At 34.2% G+C, this 19,908-nt stretch overlaps 1 protein-coding gene across 1 annotated transcript in view; it reads left to right on the top strand.

Annotated features, from left to right (window-relative positions):
• ROBO1 (roundabout guidance receptor 1) overlaps nucleotides 1-17,585 on the top strand; it is a 582,961-nt gene extending 565,376 nt beyond the window's left edge. The window contains exons 29-31 of the mRNA XM_074299785.1: nucleotides 7,605-7,913; nucleotides 14,845-15,035; nucleotides 15,776-17,585. Of these exons, the coding sequence (XP_074155886.1) occupies nucleotides 7,605-7,913; nucleotides 14,845-15,035; nucleotides 15,776-15,790 (515 nt within the window). The 3' untranslated portion in view covers nucleotides 15,791-17,585. The remainder of the gene's footprint in view (nucleotides 1-7,604; nucleotides 7,914-14,844; nucleotides 15,036-15,775) is intronic.
• Nucleotides 17,586-19,908: the final 2,323 nt, after the last annotated feature.

Raw genomic sequence — 19,908 nt, 5'->3', positions numbered from 1 at the left:
ATTTAAAATAATAACCTTCATACCTATTCCATAGAACTTCAAAATTACCTCTACTTCTGATTGTCTTCTTTTTTAGGAATAAACCCCACACCATTCATTAATCTCTTAACTCTTTACCAATTTCCTCATCTTAAAAATGTAATTATTATTATTATTATAAAATTGGATTACAGGACCTATAAAATGCCTTCTGTGCTCCTCATGTTAATAACACATGACATCTTTGCAGTTATTACACTCTGCTAGTCATTCTCTTCTTTATGTACTCCAACTTGGTTGTTTGAACACACTTTTCCTATTGTAATTCCCATAATCCCAATATACCACTTCTCATGTGGTCTAACCAGGATATCTGATACAATAGGATTATAGCCATTCTCATTCTGTAAATTATGTTTTTGTAAACACAGCCAAATATAACATTAAAGTTTTTGGTTGTCACACCATACTCAATTTGTTTCCAGACCCTTTAAACTATTAGGTTGTTGTTTTTATGAACCATTGATAGCAGCATTTCTCTCATTTAGAAATCCATTAATTATTAATTATAATTATAATCCATTAATTATTATTGAGTATTAAATAATTTATTAATATAATAAATATTATTATTATTATTAAGTGCATTATTCCAGCCTGTAAAAATGTGTTAGAACCTGCCTTGGCCATCCAACACATTTAGAATCAATCCTTCCAAGTTCCATATCATTTTTATTTTAATGAACTTGCTGTGGACATCTTCACCAGTCATTTGAGGAAAAAAAGGTTTAACAGAAGGCCAAAGAGAGATCCCTATGACATTCTTCTTGATACCTTCATACAGGCTGTCATCAATGCATTAATTACTGGTTTTGGGGTGCAGTCATTCAGCCCTTTATGAACATAATTATCTTTCAGTCCACATGTCTCTTATCTATAAAAGATGATTTGTCAACTACCTTACTGAAACCTGATTACCCTATGTCTGTGTCATTTCCCTGATATGTCAGTCCACAACTACACACCCTACTCCCTCAAAAAGGAAATGCATTTAGTTTTGTATGACTTATTATTGATGAACCCATGCTGGCTTGCAGTAATTATTATTTCCTTTCCTAAATACCTACTTTAATAAAGCATTAAATAATAGCTTACAACGTGGAAGAAGTTATTTTTTTGAAAATTAGGGAATTACATCAGCTTTCTTTCAAATGTTATTTAGAGAAGATGGGATCACATCATATATTGAATTCAGCTTTCTGAGAAGAATATTATACTTTAACTCTTCTCAGAAAACTGAATTTGATATATGATGTAGTATACTACTACTAAACTGAATTAATTTATTTAGACAGAGTAGATAAAGAGCTGGTCTTAAAGCCAGGAATATATTGGCTATGTGACACTGCAACACTGTAAGAAAGACTGTGTAGAAAGTAGTGCTTGAGTTTAATGCATCTTAAAGGAGAGGAGGACTCTGAAGTAGAAATGAAGGAGGAGGATATTCTAAGAATGGGGGAAAATAGTGCAAAACAAGGAGATGGGAGATGGAGTAACAGAGAAGGCCAAATTGCTTGTATTATTAGCATTGTTGTACTGAGAAGTGTAATACTATAGACAGGAAAATAGGTTTGTAGGGTCAGGTCATAAAAGGCTGTAGAAGTAAGAGATATTTATTTTTTTATCCCAGATACAATAGGGAACCACCAGAGGTTTTTTTGAGTAGGGGAATAACATGATAAGATACATATTTTAAAAAAATAGAAGTCCATTCTAATCACCAAGGTTGAGGAGGGCCTGAATGATGGTAATAGTTGTATGAATAGAAAGTTTTGAACACAAGAAACATAATGACATAGAGTAAAGATAGGGCTTTGTGAAGAGAATTGAGAAGAAGCAGAGAGGAAAGTAGGAGCACAAAGTGCCACTTCCTCCCCCCCCAAAAAAAAGAGACATTCAGAAGGAAAGGGTGGTCAGCGGTATCAAATCCATGCAGCTGAAAGATAAAGAAGGATTTGAAAAAAACTATCAGATTTGCATTTAAGAAGCTGTTGATATCTGATATCTTCAGAGAAAGAATATTAAATTAAGTGAAAAGATCAGAGCTAGATTGCTAAAATTGAAGTGTGGCAAGAATGTGGAAGTAACCCTTATAGATAGGAATTTTTTTTTTTAGGAATTTGAAAAATAAAACAATTTGAGGGGATAATAAGTTCTAGCTGTTTTTTTATTTATTAATTTTTTTAAGGATAGGGGGACCTGTTCATATGTTCTTAGTACTTGAATATTTAAATGAATCTATGTAGAGGGCTAGAACTGAGCAGATGCAAGGTAACCTGGCAAGTGAGGCTAAACATCAATTGGACAATTCTCTATTACCACATATTTGGAGGATGACTCTCCCCAACATTCTGTGCTGGCTGGATTGGTGGATGTGGACAAAGAAGGGGAAGTGACACGAGTGGATGGAGTAGGAGGAGGAGATTGATTCATTCTTCTGCCAGTGGAGAGAGAGGGAGGAAGTGGGGAGATTGCTAGATCTAATCCCCTGACCTCCACCGCAAAAGACCAAGAATAAAGACTTTTAATTATCCTGACTCCGGCTGATTCTAAGAGATCCAGGGTCCCAACAAATCTAGATTCTTAAACAATATGGTTATTCTCATTAACAATGAAGATTGCAGGGGCAGCTAGGTGGCGCAGTAGATAGAGCACCAGTCCTGAAGTCAGGAGGACCTGAGTTTAAATCTGGTCTCAAACCCTTAACACTTCCTAGCTTTGTGACTCTGGGCAAGTCACTTAACCCTAAGTACTTAAGCAAAAAAACCCAAACCAAAACAAACAAAAAAAATGAAGATTTCAATCTCTCAATCCCTGTTTACATCTAAAAAAAATCATAGAATTTTAGCCCTCAGGAATTTAAGAGACCATCTAGGCTAACCTATACCCAAAAAACAAAAACAAAAAAATCCAACATAATCTACATATTATCTAACATCTATCTAGACTTTAATTAGCTTTTGCTGGAAGAGAATCCACATATTCAAGGCATACATCTCTGAAACTGTTAGCTTTGAGGTGCATGAAATTTCCATGTATAATATTAGCTTTCTTGTTAAGACTAACTTTTTTTTTATAAATAAGACATCTATTTTGAAATATCTCTAAAATGGTAAATACAATAATAATTATAATCCAAATAGACATTTAAAAGAAAATTTTCATTTGCTGACATTGTATAGTACTTTGATAAATAGATTGTAGTATTTTTTTCTTTTTAAATGGTGAATCCAATTCATGTCTCATTATGCTTTAAATGTAAAACTACTGAGCTCTCAAGATAGTGCTATATACTAAGAACTACATTTGACCTTTTTTTTCTTCAGCTCCCTTACTTATATTTTAGTCTTTCCACCAAAGACATAAATAGCAAACAAAGAAATCAAAATCAGAGAGCAAAAAAGTAATACTTATGTTTTTATGCATTTTCTGTGGATCTACCTAGATCAGCAAAATATTCCCAAGCTATTCTAAATAAAATTTTCAAATAGGTTAGAATCTCAGAAATCCAGAGCCAGAATGCTCATTATTCCTATATGGCTAAGCTGAAACAACTTGAATCTATCTGACTATAAAAATTCTTGGTATTTATGCCCGTTCAATAGGGGAAAACCCTGATGGAAACACTGAGGCAGCATAGTAATGTAGGTAAAATCTAGTAGTCAGAAAATGATTATTTAAAGGGGTTTTAATTGAACCACCTTCTTCAGGGTGTTATGTCAGTGATGGGGATTAAGAGAATCTTAAGGAATAATCACAAGGTAGACAAGTGCCAAATCAGAGTAATAATTATCAATGATAATGAGATTTTTAAAAGAAATTTCATATGGAAATCTAATTTTTGAAACTACTTTACTATTTGGAAAAATGTAAAGGGCTGAAACTCTGAATAGGTGCACTGGAATCTTTCAACGGAGCACTTAAGGCTAATTATCTATTGGACAATACTCTATTAGCATATGCTTGGAAAAATGGCTCTTTTTACTATTCCCTGCTGGCTCAATCTTTTGGTGTATACAGATAATCTTAGGATGGATTAGGGGGTGGAGTAAGACAAGCCAGAATCACTTTGGAGGAGGATTAGGAGAAGGGAGATTGGTTGGTGGAGAGCATGTGGGAGTTTTGTCGATCCCCTTCACTTCTCCCCTTAAAGACCAAGGACTTTTGCTTATCCTGACTCTTGCTGATTCTGAGGCCTCCAGTGAGCTAACCCAGACTTCACAGAATAACTTTTTATAATTTTTGTCTTGTTCGGTAGTAACTGATTTGTTTCTTTCCTTTTTTTTTTAAGGATATCAGCCAACATTTTGATTTCAAATATGCTATCACTGGCTTTCTTATTCAGTGGATCAGCCTTAATTTTCTGTCTGTTAATGTTGTGCTTATGTGGTGTGTTTATTTAAATTATGACTTTTTTCAGGTGCCCCGAAATTTAAAATGAAACCAAAGGTTTCATTTTAAATGCTGCATACTTGAAGTGATTCATTATAGATTGTGTTTAAGGGTTGCATAAATGGACAGAAGAGCAATAGGAATGATTGGTTAGAAGACTTATTCATGGAGCAATATAAGTAAGAGCAAAATTTGCCTAATATTAATAGTGCTCTAAAGGAGTTGGCTATCAATCTCTCTCTCTAAGCCTAAAGAAGGAAAACTATTTGGAAGCTAAGGAGGGATGATCTAGAAAGAAGCCGTATATGGCTAAAATTGTCCAGTTTAACTGTGACCCAAATTTGGACAAACAAGACTTTTCCTTAGTGATAGTCAAGGATTTAATAGGGCACAATCCAATGAGTTTGGTAGTCTGAGTGAGGGAATAACACCAAAATAGAATTTTTAAAGATCCAGAGGCAATGGTCATGTTTCTGCAATGAAAAGGAAGAAATTATGTTTTTATTACAAAACCCAAGAAGTCTCTTAGAGGCAAAGGACATGACTATGTACTTTAAAGAAATTATTAGTAAGATTGAATAGCAGAGTCAAAGTCAATAGTCCAGAACTGGAACAAAGTCCAGAAACAAAGAAACAAAGGTATATCAAAGATTCAGACAAAGCTTTTACAAAGATTATATTCAGTGGGCTTGGAGCCCTGATTGTTTTTTTTTTTTTTCAGGATCAGTTGTTCATTCATCCATCCTTCTTCACCTCTGCAGCCTTTGCAATTTTTAATCACTTTTCTCCTTGATACTTTCTAGATTTTCATGACATGACCCTTTCCTTGTTCTCTTCCTACTTTGATTTGACTATTTCTCAGTCTCCTTTGCTGCATTTTATCCAATTCAAACTTGCTAACTATGAATGTCCCCCCAAGCTCTGTTCTGGGTTCTTTTCCCTCCTCTTTTTTCAGTGAGTGATCTCATAAATTCTAAGAGATTCAGTTATCATTTTTTCAAATAACTCAGCTCTACTTATTCAATCCTAAGAACTCTGTTGATCTCCAGTCTCACATCTTCCCCTATTGAACATCTTGAACTAGATGTCCTGTAGACATCTTAAATTCAAGAAATCTAAAACTAAAGTCATTATCTTTTACCAAAACAATTCCATATTCTTAATTTCTCTATTATAGTGGAAATTATCACCACAACCTCTCAGTAACCCAAGATCACAATTTAGGTGTTGTCAACCTCAACTTTTCTCTCTTTCATTCCCCACATTCAATCTTTTGCCAAGGCCTATTGATTTTTACCTTTGAAACATCTCTGATATAATTCTCCTTCTGTCCTCCAACAATACCATCACTTTGGTGCAGGTTCTCATTACTTCACACACCTGAAGCATTTAGTAGCCCAAGTAGTCTTCACATTCCAATGCATTTTCTACTTTGCTATCAAAGTAATCTAGTTAATACACAGGTTTGATCATCCTTCCTCTCCCTCACACTTAATAAAGTCTGTTGGTTCCCTATTACCTCCAGGATGAAATATGTGGAATTCAAATCCCTTCAGAATTTATCTCCCTTCTGTCTACCTTTCCAGTCTTCTTATATACCAGTCATATATTCTTTGATGTAGTCATTCAACTTCCTTACTGTTCTTCAAAATTTTCCACATACATATGAGTATTTTCACTGGCTGTCCTTCATACCTGAAATGCTTTCCCTCCTAGTTTCCACATGATTTCTTTCCCTGATTTCTCTTAAGTCACAATTAAAATCATGTGTTCTGTGAGAAGCTTTTGGGGGGGTGGGGGTGTTGAGGTAATTGGATTTAAGTGACTTGCCCAAGGTCTAAGTTTTAAGTGTCTTAAAGCTGGATTTGAACTCAGGTCCTCCTGACTCCAGAACCTATGTAGCTGCCCCCTATAAGAAACTTCTTGAGGAGGTCACAGGAGGGACTACCTTTGGCCTTCTTCTGTATCCCCAATGCTTAGTACATAATGGATGCTAATAAATGTATTATAGCAGAACTGAAGGTACAAACTAGTATTATAAATACTATTCTAGATCATGTGGACTAGTGAATAATCAAATCACTTAATAGAATTTGTTTGAATCGAATTGTATTGAATTGACATCAAGTGGTAAATTCTGTTCTAATCCTTCTAACCTTAATGGTTAATATTGGATCTCATATTCACAAATTTCCTATGTTCTGAGTTGTAATTATTCAGATAGCAAACTTTATCCATGTTCTTTTGTGTTAAGTATTTCTATAATATGTGAAATTAAGGAAAAGTAAAATTGAAATCTTATATCAGTATATACACTATGATAATCAGAACTATGACTGTAAGAATCTAAATCTCATATTAAATTTTTCTAGCTACAAGCTTTATTGATAATATAGAATGCAATTTAATAGACATACTTATACAGAATGATACAAAAATACGTGTTTCTTGCTTCAATGCCATCTTGGGTCCTTGATTTAATTGGCTTCAGGGAAATGAAGCTGCATATCTAATTGCAATATTGAAAATCACCTCGAAACAAGAAGTAGAACTTTTCTGGATTATATGAAAATAAAAAAAGAGAGAGGGCACAAACATTATGAAGTTTTATATTGAAATAAATAGAGGTAGCTGTAGTCTCTTTTCCAATATAAATAGAGTATATCTCATACCTCAGAGTATGTCCGTCACAAATAGATTAAAACAGAATTAAAATCAAGAGTCTCTAGAGGACAGGTAGAATTTCTTTGTAGTCAAGTTTTTTGTCATATAGTCTGTTACTCTAGACAGCTACATTTGCACATTTCTCCTTTGCTTGTAAAGAATCTTGTCTAATCAGCCTGCATTTGTACACACTCCATGTACAAAATTGGGGTTTGATTTACATTTCTCTTAGTATGTTTCCCATGATCTAGTCATTTAATAACTTTAGACAGGGGTTTTCTCTTATATAAAATGAGTATATTAGAGCAAATCAATTAGATAGCTTTTAAAATAAAAGAAAAATTCTTACTAAACATGATTTTTAAAAATAAAAAATATAAAATCATTAATTTTGTTACTTTCAGTTGTCGTCAAGTTATAGTATACAGGAGATCATAGTTCAATGTCAGTAGTATGATTTTCTATGCAATACACTATAAATAGTTAGCATTTCTGATTATTTCTTTTAGATCTTCCCCCTCCTCCAGTGCCACCACCTGCTATAAAATCTCCCACTGTCCAATCTAAGGGACAACTTGAGGTACGACCTATAGTGTTGCCAAAACTTCCCAATGTAGAACCAAGAACAGACAGATCATCAGAAAGAAAAGGAAGCAGCTACAAAGGGAGAGAAGCATTGGATGGAAGGCAAGTTTTTGAGATGAGGACAAATCTAGGAGACCATAGAGATTCACAAGAACTCCAAAGTGATGCTAAAGCACGAGGAAACAAGGCATCAAAGCGAGAAGTTCTACCGGCAAAAACTCATCTTGTCCAAGGTATTTTCATTTATTCTTATTATTCTATTCTAATTACATGTGTACAGTGACTGGTTAGCTCACTTGGTGGGAATGTGTTGCTATGAGAGGAAGATGATATATTTGACTCTATTATGGGCTAATTAGCTTCATTTTCTTCCATGACCAAAAGTGCACCTCTGTATCAGGCACTTTCCTCTTTCTCTGTAACATAAAGGTAAAATTGGCTAGCCATTTCAAGCTGGGACTCATAAAATATTCTCTTCAGCATAGTCTAAGACTTGGGCCCTTACAGTGCAAGCTAAAAAACTCAGTTTTGTTTTCTACATGCTATCTCCACCCACAGTTCCAAGGAATGCTCAGGCCCTTAGAGAATGATTTATATTAGTACATCTCACAAAACTCATGCTAACAAACCAAAATGTCAAGTTATTAATTTTCACAACAATCCAGTTTCCAAATCAAAATTTGTCATTAAAAGGGAGCATTCTGGGGCAGCTAGATGGTATAGTGGACAGAGCACCAGTCCAAGAGTCAGAAGACCTGAGTTTAAAACTAGTGTCAGACACTTAACACTTTCCTAGCTAACACTTAACCTCAATTACCTTGAGGAAAAAAAGGGGGATTAAGAGAGGACTTTGAAGTTGGAGTGAGGAAGACCTGAGTTCAAATTTAGTCTTAGATTGGGCCAATAACTCTGTATAAGTGTTCTCACCTATATAATGGGGATAATAATACCACCCGTCATCCAGGATTATTGTAATATCAAATGAGATAATATTTTAAAGCACTTTGCAAGCCTTAAAGTGCTATATAAATGTTAATTATTCTTGTTGTTCCAAGGAGCAAATTATAGCCATAACTTGTGAAGTTGAAGTTAATTAATTTATTTTCCCTTCTCCATTATAAAAAGTCCATAGAACAGGAATAGAGACTAGCTATCAAGACTTGAGCTTTTTCAGACAGTAATCAAAAAATACTGACCAAAGCTTATTTTTCCCAGTACCCTTTTTCTAGATTCCAAAATGGATAGTTACATTTTTGTGTTTATTGCTTCATCATCTTCCAATTTCTTTTAAACTGGTGTAATTTCCAGGTGCGCATGGCCCACTATCAGAGACTTTTTGAGTATTTTCCCCTGACTTGTTATCTTTATTCCTATGTAAGATAGCATCTAGGTTCAATGAATTCCATTGATCAGGCCTAGAAGAACTACTTCTTCCAATACTCAAAGATCAGACAATGTGATTGTTAAGCTGTGTTGATGATGTCTGAAAGTTCATAGAGAAGAAGAAAAAACTTGTATATGATAAAGAAAAGCAAACATTTGGATTTTTATTATTCAAAAGAGGATGCACTTTGGAAACTAGATTAATGAATGCGATATCTCCTAGTAATATTGTAGAGTATTATTAAAAACAATACTTGTAAGCATTTAGAAAAGAAAGCAGTGATCCTTAAAAGGCATCATGACTTTAAAAAGCAGAAATACTTTTGACTTATCTTAACTAATTCTTGATTGACCTTATTTCTCTTTTTGACAAAATTAGTGGACTGGTACAAGAAAATCCTGTACATATAATATTTAATTTCAGCAAAACCATCTTGTGAGTGAACAAGACCTAGCTAATTGATTGGATGACAGAAATCAGTATACAAAGTGATTTTTAATGGAATAAATAATAAATTGAATTAAATAAGACAGATATAATAGGAACAAATTAAAGTTCTACCCAATTGTAAATAGTAAAAATGTGGCTAGACAGTTCATGGAAAAAAGACCTAGGAAATTTATTGACTATTAGGCTTGGTGGGAGTTAAAAATAAAATGGCAGCCAGAAAATTCTCCTAGATAAAAAGTAAGACAGTAGAAATGGTTGAGGTGAGGGAAATGGAATGAGATTAACAAAGGGACAAGCTTAGTGTCTTGATCGATGAAGAACTGTGTACTGTGTTCTGAGGAAGAATTGGAAGTATCACATTTTAGGAAAAACAGATAAACTGTTGTGGCCAGAACAGACCAATCAAAAACTTGAGAGAATAATCACTTGATGGAACTGGGATTGTGTGGCCTGGAAAACAGAAAGCTAGGAAGGTAAAGATATGAGAGAGTTGTCAAATATTGGTTGTTGCCCTTTGTTCTCAAAGAGAATCAAAATAACTATTGTAGAGTCAAATTACAGGGTGTTGGACTATAGCTAATCATTCTTATATCAACTCAGAATATTCTTCTAGAGCAGTGGTCCTCAAACTTTCTAAATGGGGGCCAGTTCACTGTCCCTCAGACTGTTGGAGGGCCAGACTATAGTAAAAACAAAAACTCAAACTGTCTCGGCCTCTCAGCCCATTTGCCATAACCCAGCAGGCTGCATAAATGTCTTCAACCGGCCTCATCTGGCCCACTGGCCGTAGTTTGAGAACACCTGTTCTAGAGCTTTGGTATAAATAATTAGTGTGGATATTTGGAGTGGATTCTTAAAATTGAGCATCTTACATTTATTTTGAGCTACTTCAATTCTGCTTTGCTTAAAAAACATAACACTTTTTCTGATGAGGGCACACCAAGTTGGGCATCAGTCCCAAAGTTCTTAATAGAGATTTAGAGTGTTCTTCTACCACTTTTCCTAACCAACATGTTAGTGAAGTTCTCCATAAAATAGTCTTTTTAGCAAATATACATTTAACATTTTAACAATATGGTCAGGTCAGTAGAGTTGTACTCTTTGCAATAGACTATGAATATTTGGCAAATTAATTCAAGAAAAAAAAATTAAGTGTCTGCTATCTTTTTCTGTCAGGTAAACTTCAGAATCTTCCTAAGATAATTCAAATGAAAGGGATTCAGTTTTCTGGAATGATGGTAGTATACTGTCCAGGTTTCACAGGCATATGAGATCAGCACAGTAGCTCTATAGATCTTCAGTTTGGTAATCAGTCTAATACCTCTTATCTCTCACAAGGAGCTTCCTACTGAGCTAGTTCTGGCAGTGCATGTGTCAGTCTCATTATTAATGTATGTATCCCTAAAAAATATATTGCCAAAATAAGTGAACTTATCCATAGCATTCAAAACTTCTCCATTTGTTATAACCAGTCATTTCATATATTGATTGTGCAGTGCTGTCTGATGGAGTACCTGGATTTTCTTGCTGTTAATTATTAGGTCAAAATTAGCACAAGCAGCAGAGGATTGATTCATACTTTGTTACATCTGAGCTTCAGAAGCTGCATTGAGAACACAATCATCTGCCCCCCCTCAAAAAAAAAAAAAAAAAAAACTAAACAAAGAAACCAAAATAAAAAAAAAAAACCCATCATGTATCAGTAGTCTCATAGTCTCTCCACTTTAGTCTTGGCTTGTAGACTTTTTGAGTTAAAGAATTTACCATCAGTGCAATAACTGACCTTGATGTTGTATTCATCTTTATTGAAGGTATTTGTCATAACTGGAAAAATCATGCTAAAAAGCATGGAAATAAGCCCACAGCCTTGTTTCACTTCAATGGTGACTGAGAAAATGCCCCAGAATGTGGACAAGTATTTCATCATGAAATTGATGTAAAATACTGCTACAGGGGCAGCTAGTTGTCGAAGTGGAGAGAGCACCAGCCCTGAATTCAGGAGGACCCGAGTTCAAATCTGGTCTCAGACACTTAACACGTCCTAGCTGTGTGGCCCTGGGCAAGTCACTTAACCCCAGCCTCAGAAAAAGAAAAAGAAAAAAAAATAAATAAATACTGATACACTTTTCTGAGCTACCAAATTTTGACATAATTTCCCCTAAGCAACTGACAGTAAGAGATCCTTGGTCAGAACTACAAACATTGTGTATAGATCCCTGTTGTACTTTTGGCATTTCTCCTGTTGGGCAGCAAACACCATATTGATTGTTCCTCTGTCCTTTCTGAAGCCATACTGGCTCTCAGGTAGATGACCATCCTCTAGGAAGAATTGGCCTATTAAGGAGGACTCTGGCAATAATCTTGAAGCATGACTAAGACCTGCAGTTCCTCCTTCTTCCCCCTGGTAATTGCCATAGGACAGTCTATCCTTTTTACCCTTTATAGAAGTAGAAAATGGAGGCATTCTTGAACTCCTGAGGTATAACTTTGTCTAGGTTATGAGCTGCACAAATCCTCAGTAGTAGACCATTGCTGTTGGCTGTTTGTAACTCCATTTTTCCCAAGGACTCTGTCTGATAGTCTGAGCCTATTCTAGCATTAAAGTCACACCTTGTCCTCTATTTGGAACATTGATGATAAGGATCTCCTGGCCTGTATAAAAAAACTTTTTTTAATCTCATCACAGTTTGTCATGGTGGGATCATAGGCACTGATGATAGTGGCCTGGCATTTTCTTGCAGGTGGCATTAACATTGTCATGAGTGTGTCTTTTACTCTTTTTGGGAGGCATACAAGCTTGTTGACTAGATTAGTTTTGATTTTAAAATCTATACCATCTTCACAGTGCTCTCCTTCATTGTGGCCACTCCAGAAAAATATGCTTCCAGCTCCATTTTCAATAAGCTGATCTTCATTTGCCATTGATATTTCACACGTGCCTACTATTTATACGCAATGCCTGCTGCTTTCTCTCACAAGAGCTATTTGTCTTTCATATTAGATTTTGTATTGTTTATAAATGTGTATACATTCCATATATCAATGGGGTTGGAATCATCTTTGCAAAAGTTGTTTACATTTTTTTGATAGTGGAAATATAGGATAGAATATCCACTTGCCATGATAATCAGGTTGGGGTGGGTAAGCAGAAATTTTTGGGGCTTCTTTCCTAACCCATTTTTTGCACCAGGAAGTGAGAGTGTGATAGCATAAAAGGCTACTCTTTTGGTTACCCTTAGTCTGGTTTATCCCATCTGCTGAAATGATAATATCTGTTTATGATTCTTGGAGCTATACACAAGAGTTAGGTGAATCAGAAGAGACCAAAGATGGAAAGAATCCCTGAAAAGAACTTGGCAGATCACACACAGGAGATACTAGTCTTTCCTAAGCACATCCTTTTTTTTTTTTTTTTTTTTTTCCTTCCCCCCCTGAGGCTGGGGTTAAGTGACTTGCCCAGGGTCACACAGCTAGGAAGTGTTAAGTGTCTGAGGACAGATTTTAATTTGGGTCCTCCTGAATTCAAGGCTGGTGCTCTATCCACTGTGCCACCTAGCTGTCCCCTCTTAAGCACATCCTATACAATTTAAGTATTATTATATGGTAGAAATAAATTAATAGATGGAAATTACAGAGAAAGGAAGATTTAGATTCCAGGTTAGAACAGAAACTTATTTTTCATTAGAACTATCTGGAAAGTGGAGCAGATTGCTTCAAAAGTAGTAAATTGATCTTCACTAGAAGTCTTTTTAAAAAATTTATAATTTATTGTTAAGTTTAAACAAAATAAATTTTCATATATCAATCAAATCATGCTCCGTTCCCAAGTAGGACTACAACTTAAACTTTGAATTTTATTTCATACCATTTGCTTTAAATATATAATTCTGCTTTCACTTCAAAATAGTTCTGCTTGTCATGTTACTAGCTGAATAACTGAACTTTTATTTATATGAATTTAAAATATTACATTGGCCCTTTAAAATATCATTGTTATAATATATTTTAAATTAACTCCATCCTCCATTAACTTCCCTTTATTCCTCCTGTTGTGATACAGGAGGCCACCTGCCAGTGGCTGCTGGAGGTCTAACTCAGACCTGTAGGCTGCCACATGAGGGGTTGATGATGATACAAAGAGACTGAGAAGCAATTGCATTTTCTGACCTCTCCACTGATAGGCAGTTGTATTGTCTGACCTCTCTCTTCTTCCCTCTACCTCCAATTTATTTCATTCCCCATCCACAAGCAACACCTGTGTCAGTAAAGGCTGTTTTGCAACGCCTTCGGATGTTATTATGATCCACAGCTGTAGAGGTTCTAAGAGGATTGATCTGCTCCTTCACTTAGGCATGGTCCTTAACAATTCCCTGTTTTTTGTTTTGTGGATATTTTCCCCCCACAACATGGTCAGTAAGTTTATGCATTTGCTGTTATCTGAGTCTGTACACAGAGGAATGCAAGCAGCATTATCACCTCTGGTTAGTTGTAGCAGGTGTTGATCTTGTGAGATGGAGGCAAACTTTCAAATGGAGAAGAGGACTATAGTCAGAACAAGCATTTAAGTCTCTCATCAATCTGCTGGCTGGGTCCATTGATGTGTTTGCCCATTTAATTACCCCAACTAAAAAAACAGGTCTCTTCTCCCTTTTTTCCCCTGCGGGTTACCAAAGGAATTTTGAGAGGATCCTCCTCACAAACAGCTCTTAAATGATGCTGCTTCTTCGTATGCCCCACGTTCAGGCATTACATGTTGTGATATGGGAGTCACCTGCCAATAACTGGTGGAGTCTTACTCAGATCTGTAAAATGGCATGTGAGAAGATGATGATGATACAAAGAAACTGAGAGGCAGTTGCTGTTCTCTGACCTCTTCTATGTCAGTAAAGGCTGCTTTGCAATTCCTTCATATGTTATAATCTACAGCTGTGGAGAATTGGCCTGCTCCTTCACTTAGGCATTGTCCTTAACACCTCCTAATTAAAAACATAAAGGAGCAGGGGTTGAAGGAGTTTTAACACAATCAAAATTAATTCACATAATGGCCATATCTAAAAAATGTCCATCTTATGTCAAAATAAATGTCATACCTTTAGAGTATTTCCAAATCTTCTAAAAGTCTTTTAAGTATAGGATAAATTGGTTGATGCTATAAGAAAATTTTTTAGATACTATTTGAAACTGCTGACTTTTGAAGTCCTTTCCAACTTTTGAATTGTATGATTCTGGGTTCTTCATCAACTTTTTTTTTTTTGTTGCAGTTTGACTGCAAAATGACTTTCAAATAATGCATATTTTATGTTGTTTATATATATTAATTTTTTATGCAGAAGATATCCTACCATACTGTAGACCTACATTTCCAACATCAAATAATCCTAGAGATCCAAGTTCTTCAAGCTCAATGTCATCTAGAGGTTCAGGAAGACAAAGAGATCAAACAAATGTAGGTCGAAGGAATGTTGCAGAATTGCAGGTGCTTGGTACATATGAAAAAGAAGTGGATAATGAAGAATTAGAGGTATCAATTATATGTTTATGCCTACTTAATTTACATCTTTTCCCAAAGTTAGGTTCAGAGAAATTTCTTAATGCATAACAATGTCTCTATATATTCCTCAACTTTTAAAGGTCATTAATCAAATTAGTAATAATTTAATGGTAATATTGTAATTAGTAGTAAAATCACCTGTCGGTTATTTTTAAGTGTTATTCACCTTTATTGTAGTTTAATTTCTTGTAGACCATGTGTTCATCTTTAGATTTACATTGCTATACAAGCCATATGTTTAGATACCAGAAGTATTTATTTAGAGAAGTGTCTTTTCTAATACTTAATTTTGTTACCATTAGGTGTTGATTATCATAATTCTCAAACATTCCTTTTAGCTAAGAGCTGTTTTGCTCTTTTCATGACTAATCTTTTGATAAATATACTTGACCCCAAATTGTTTCTTCCAGTGAATGTTCTATTTACACTAAGTAAACAAAGAGTGGGATATGAAACCAATTAGGAATGTCTGTCAATTCTCTAAAAAGCACTATGGATTTGATTTTTATATTAAACTTTGTTATGGGGAATCGTCTATATTTTAGTATATCAATAGGTCCTAAAACAGTAATATCTTAATCTATTGAAATTCACTGTATCCAACTAATTACATTCTCATTTTTAGTCCTCTCCAAAAGAACTTTTAAAATACAAGAAACTAAGTGTTCATATTTTTTAAAAAGATTATGATAGTTTATTTTTTTTTACAGGAAACTGAAAGCTGAAGAAGATAAGAGATGCTTTTAACAGTCTTGTGTCATGTAATATGAAAAGTCTCACTCACAAAGCTTATTGTCTGATGACATATGACACCAGAAATTATGTTCAGTGCAATCAGAGTGTACAAATTTTCATTTATTCCTCTCCTCTCAATATCATTTTAAGAAATTCTGTTGGGAGTTTTATTGCTGTGATCTATTATCTGTCCCTACAAAAAGCATCTTATTTCCCCTCCATGGATATCCTCAAATCCTTACCCCTTGTCCCCAGCAAGAGAAGAATTTACCTGTGGAATACAATGGAATCTAAGCTCTGAAGTTGGTGGAAGTGCAGAAGATGGCTCGTCTTAAGTACCTTGTTTGAGAAGGTCTTGGGTACCTTTTCTGAGAAGGTGCTACTTACATTCACTCATTGCTTATATACCAAATATGGTAATTACTGATAAAGGACACAGAGTTGCATACAGTCTACTTCATGAAAGGGCTTGTCTGATATACTATTTTTTCTATAATTCTTACTATTAATGCAGATTATAACATAAAAAGGTTTTGTTTTGTGTTCCACATAGATTTGTTGTTATTTGTTTGTTTACATTTAATATGTCCATGATCTTATCATTTGCTGGATTGGTGAGGGGAGGGAAAGTAGGAACGTGGGATGTAGGGAGATGTAAGGTAAATACAAAAACTACAAGAAATTTGAGATGGAGTGAACCATACTGTAAATATATATTCTTTTCAATGCCTGTTGGTACTTTATTTTTGTCTTCCATTCAGTCATTGAAATACATTCTTAAAAAAAAGAAAAGAAAAGAAAAAAACACAATATCCTTTTGGATAGATGGGTTTTAAGCCAATTAGAACTCTGGTTGTCTAGTCATTGTCATAAGTAAGTCTAGCAAAAACTTTGTTCTATTTTTCAATTTAAAATAATTATAAATACATATTAAAAACAAATAAATGGTTTTTAATGACCAATTGAGTAAGGGCACCATCTTAACTGGCAAAAATTTCGTTTGGAAGTGTCAGTTCACCTTACAGAAGTGCCACTTAAAGAAGTTTGAGTTTTTTAAGTTTTGTTTTTTGGTAATGCACTGTTTTTTTTTAATTTTTTTTTTTTTTTTGGTTTTAAAAGCACAATCACTAAACTTTATTTGTAAACCATTGTAACTATTAACCTTTTTTGTCTTATGAAAAATGTTCAGAAATTTTTCTTCATCTTTTTATTAATGCTGTTTGTATTTGGAATATTTGAATGATGACAGATGGTGAAGTAACTTACATGCTTAATTGTGGACCATAGACAGAACATTTCTCACTTTTCCTGGAGTTCTGAAAAATTGCAAGTTTAAAGTAGCAAAACTTAACAGATTTTCATGTAAGCTCAAATAGAGACATTAATTGTTTAGACTTGCCAAATGATGCCCTCCGTCTGTAGTTTTTTATGGCCTTTTTTGTTATTATGTAAATTTCCTTGATTTTGTCATTGGTGCTAATTGAAAAATGTGTGTTTTCATGGAAACTATCAGAACTAGCCCCATTGAAATAAAACTGTTTTTAAAGTTTGGCATGTACCAAAAACTAAAAGTGTTCATTTAGATAATGTTTTAAAAAGTTACATAGAAAGGTTGTACAGCACTAAGGGAACAATCCATGTGATTAATGTTTTCATTATGTTCATGTAAGAACTTCTTATTTTTTAGGCATAATTTTGCATATTGAGGATCCAATAATCAGAAAAATAATTTTTGTCACATTATTTATTAAAAATGTTCTCAAATACATCATTCTTTCTCAAGTTCTTATTGCTTCTCATTTTTGTCTTTACACAAATCATTATGCTTAGTAATGTAGGCTTAATATGTTAACATTTTACCAATATATGCCTGATTAAGTAAAACTTAATCTGATTGTCGTAGCAAAAGCCAAGGAGGTTTTGACTATTTTACTGGAGATTTCTACAGGATCATCGATTACAGTTGAGCTGACCTAAGCTACACATGGAGTTAAAAACCTTTCCTAATTCAAGAGTTTACTTCCAGTGGCCAATTTAGAAAGGTTTTATTCTTTCGAAGACTCTTTGGAGGAAAAGTTTTATATTGAAGTCAAAATTAGATTTATAACTATGGACAGGAAAACATGTAACTCACAATTCACCCAGCTCTAAATATAGAGCTTCAAAGTAAGGAGGTGGATTCCAGAGATTCTCAACAGTAATCATGTATTCTGCTGACTCTTGTCCTCCTAAAATAAGACTGTAATATTCTAAAGTTATCACAAGTCAGGGTATTGAGCTATTTGGTGTACTAATAGATCAACTAGTTATTCAGTGAAAAAGAATTCTAAGGAGGGAACAATGTTGAAGCAGCAAACTATTTCATCACATCAGAAATTAATAGTATTAAAAGAGTCAAATACAGACTTTTCCTCCACTGATTTGTTGGCAATTCATCTATTTCTTTATGACTGTTGTCTGTCATTATGAGTTTACTACATGGGGTTTACTCAACCTAAAACAGGTTAGGTGATGTTGTTGTTCATCGTTCATTCTCAGAGAGGATCCATGACATTGGGAAGGTGATGTTTGACTTGAAGATGAATTGGTTTATGAGGTAGAGCTATTCAAGGTCATTAGCCTTACTCACTCCTCCAGAATCATTGGAGTCCCTGTAGCAAGACTTAAGATAACTGTCAATGGTCTGGGATGCAGTATGAGATAGTTTTTTCCCAGATCTCAGTTTGTCTGAGGCAATGCCCATTTAGTGATTAAAGGAGATTAAAGGCAGTATTAATATCAGATAGTGTGTGTGGTCAGTACTCTCTTTCATTTCATCAAAAATTTATATCATTTTTAGAAGAAATGATGAATTCATAGTTCAGAATATCTTCTTCTAACATATAATCAACACAGGGTATACTTTTCTAAATGTGTTTTTTAAAGAGCTGGTACAGATAAAATCATGCTAGTCTGCTAATTCCAGTTAAGGCCATTATTTATAATACATTTTTGTAATACACAAAATTGCTATATGCCACCACTACATAATGAAATAAACTATATGAGTCATGCACAACAAATCAGTTACATTTATTAAATATTAATTCCTTATTTAATTAAAAAGGACCCCTTATTTAATAAATGAAACTGGCTCCCTTAGTGATTTAGTTCAACCTTTTTAAAATCATTTTTTCCAAAGTTTTATTGATGTCTTTTGCTTATATAGCAGCAATTTTTTCAAATAAGTTCCCCAAGCATCATTGACAAATGAATCTTTCCTTGAAACAGAGAATAATAATTTAGCAAAACCAACTAACAATGACCATAGTATTCTATTGAACATTCTATACCCTTATACATTTAATGCTTCAATTAAGCATAAGGTCACCTATTGAGTGCCATTTCAATCAAACTACCAAAAACGTATATATAGAGCTAGAAAATAAAATAATAAAATTTATCTAGAAAAGCAAAAGGTCAAGATTATTAAGGGAATTTTAAATGCAAAGGAAGATGGCCTAGCCACATCAGATCTCAAGCTGTGTTACAAAGTGTGGGAATCATCAAAATAATCTGATGCTGGTTAAGAGATGGAATAGCAGATCAGTGGAATAGTTTATATAGCATGACACAGTAGAAATGACCATAGTAATATAGTATTTGATAAATGCAAAGATCGAAGCTTTGGGGCAAGAATGTGCTATTTGGGGAAAAAAAAAAAAAAAAAAGACTGCTGGGAGATCTAGAAAGCAGTTTGGCAGAAACTAGTCATAGAACAACTTCTCACACCAAGATAAAAATGGACACATGATTTAGATATCAGACAGGGAGTCAAACTAATTAGCCCAAGAACAATCAAACAATGTAATGTGTACCATCACGGTATCAAGAAAAAAAGGTGTCCAGAACTAAGTAGAAACTTTGAAGTGCAGATATAGGAGTCAAGAGAAATCCCCCCAAAATAAATAATTTAAGCAAATGGAAGGGACTAAAATGATTAAGTAGTCATACTGTAATGGTATGAGAAGACAAATGATGCTTTAGGAAAATGAAAAATAATAATAGCATTTATAGTATGTAAGATTTGTAAAGATTTTATTAATATCTCAGATTATCCTTCCCAATA

The sequence above is a fragment of the Sminthopsis crassicaudata genome, chromosome 3, assembly GCF_048593235.1.
Source record: "Sminthopsis crassicaudata isolate SCR6 chromosome 3, ASM4859323v1, whole genome shotgun sequence".
Classification (NCBI taxonomy): Eukaryota; Metazoa; Chordata; class Mammalia; order Dasyuromorphia; family Dasyuridae; genus Sminthopsis; species Sminthopsis crassicaudata.
Note: the sequence above shows the minus strand (reverse complement) of the source record. Positions and strands in the feature narration are given on the sequence as shown.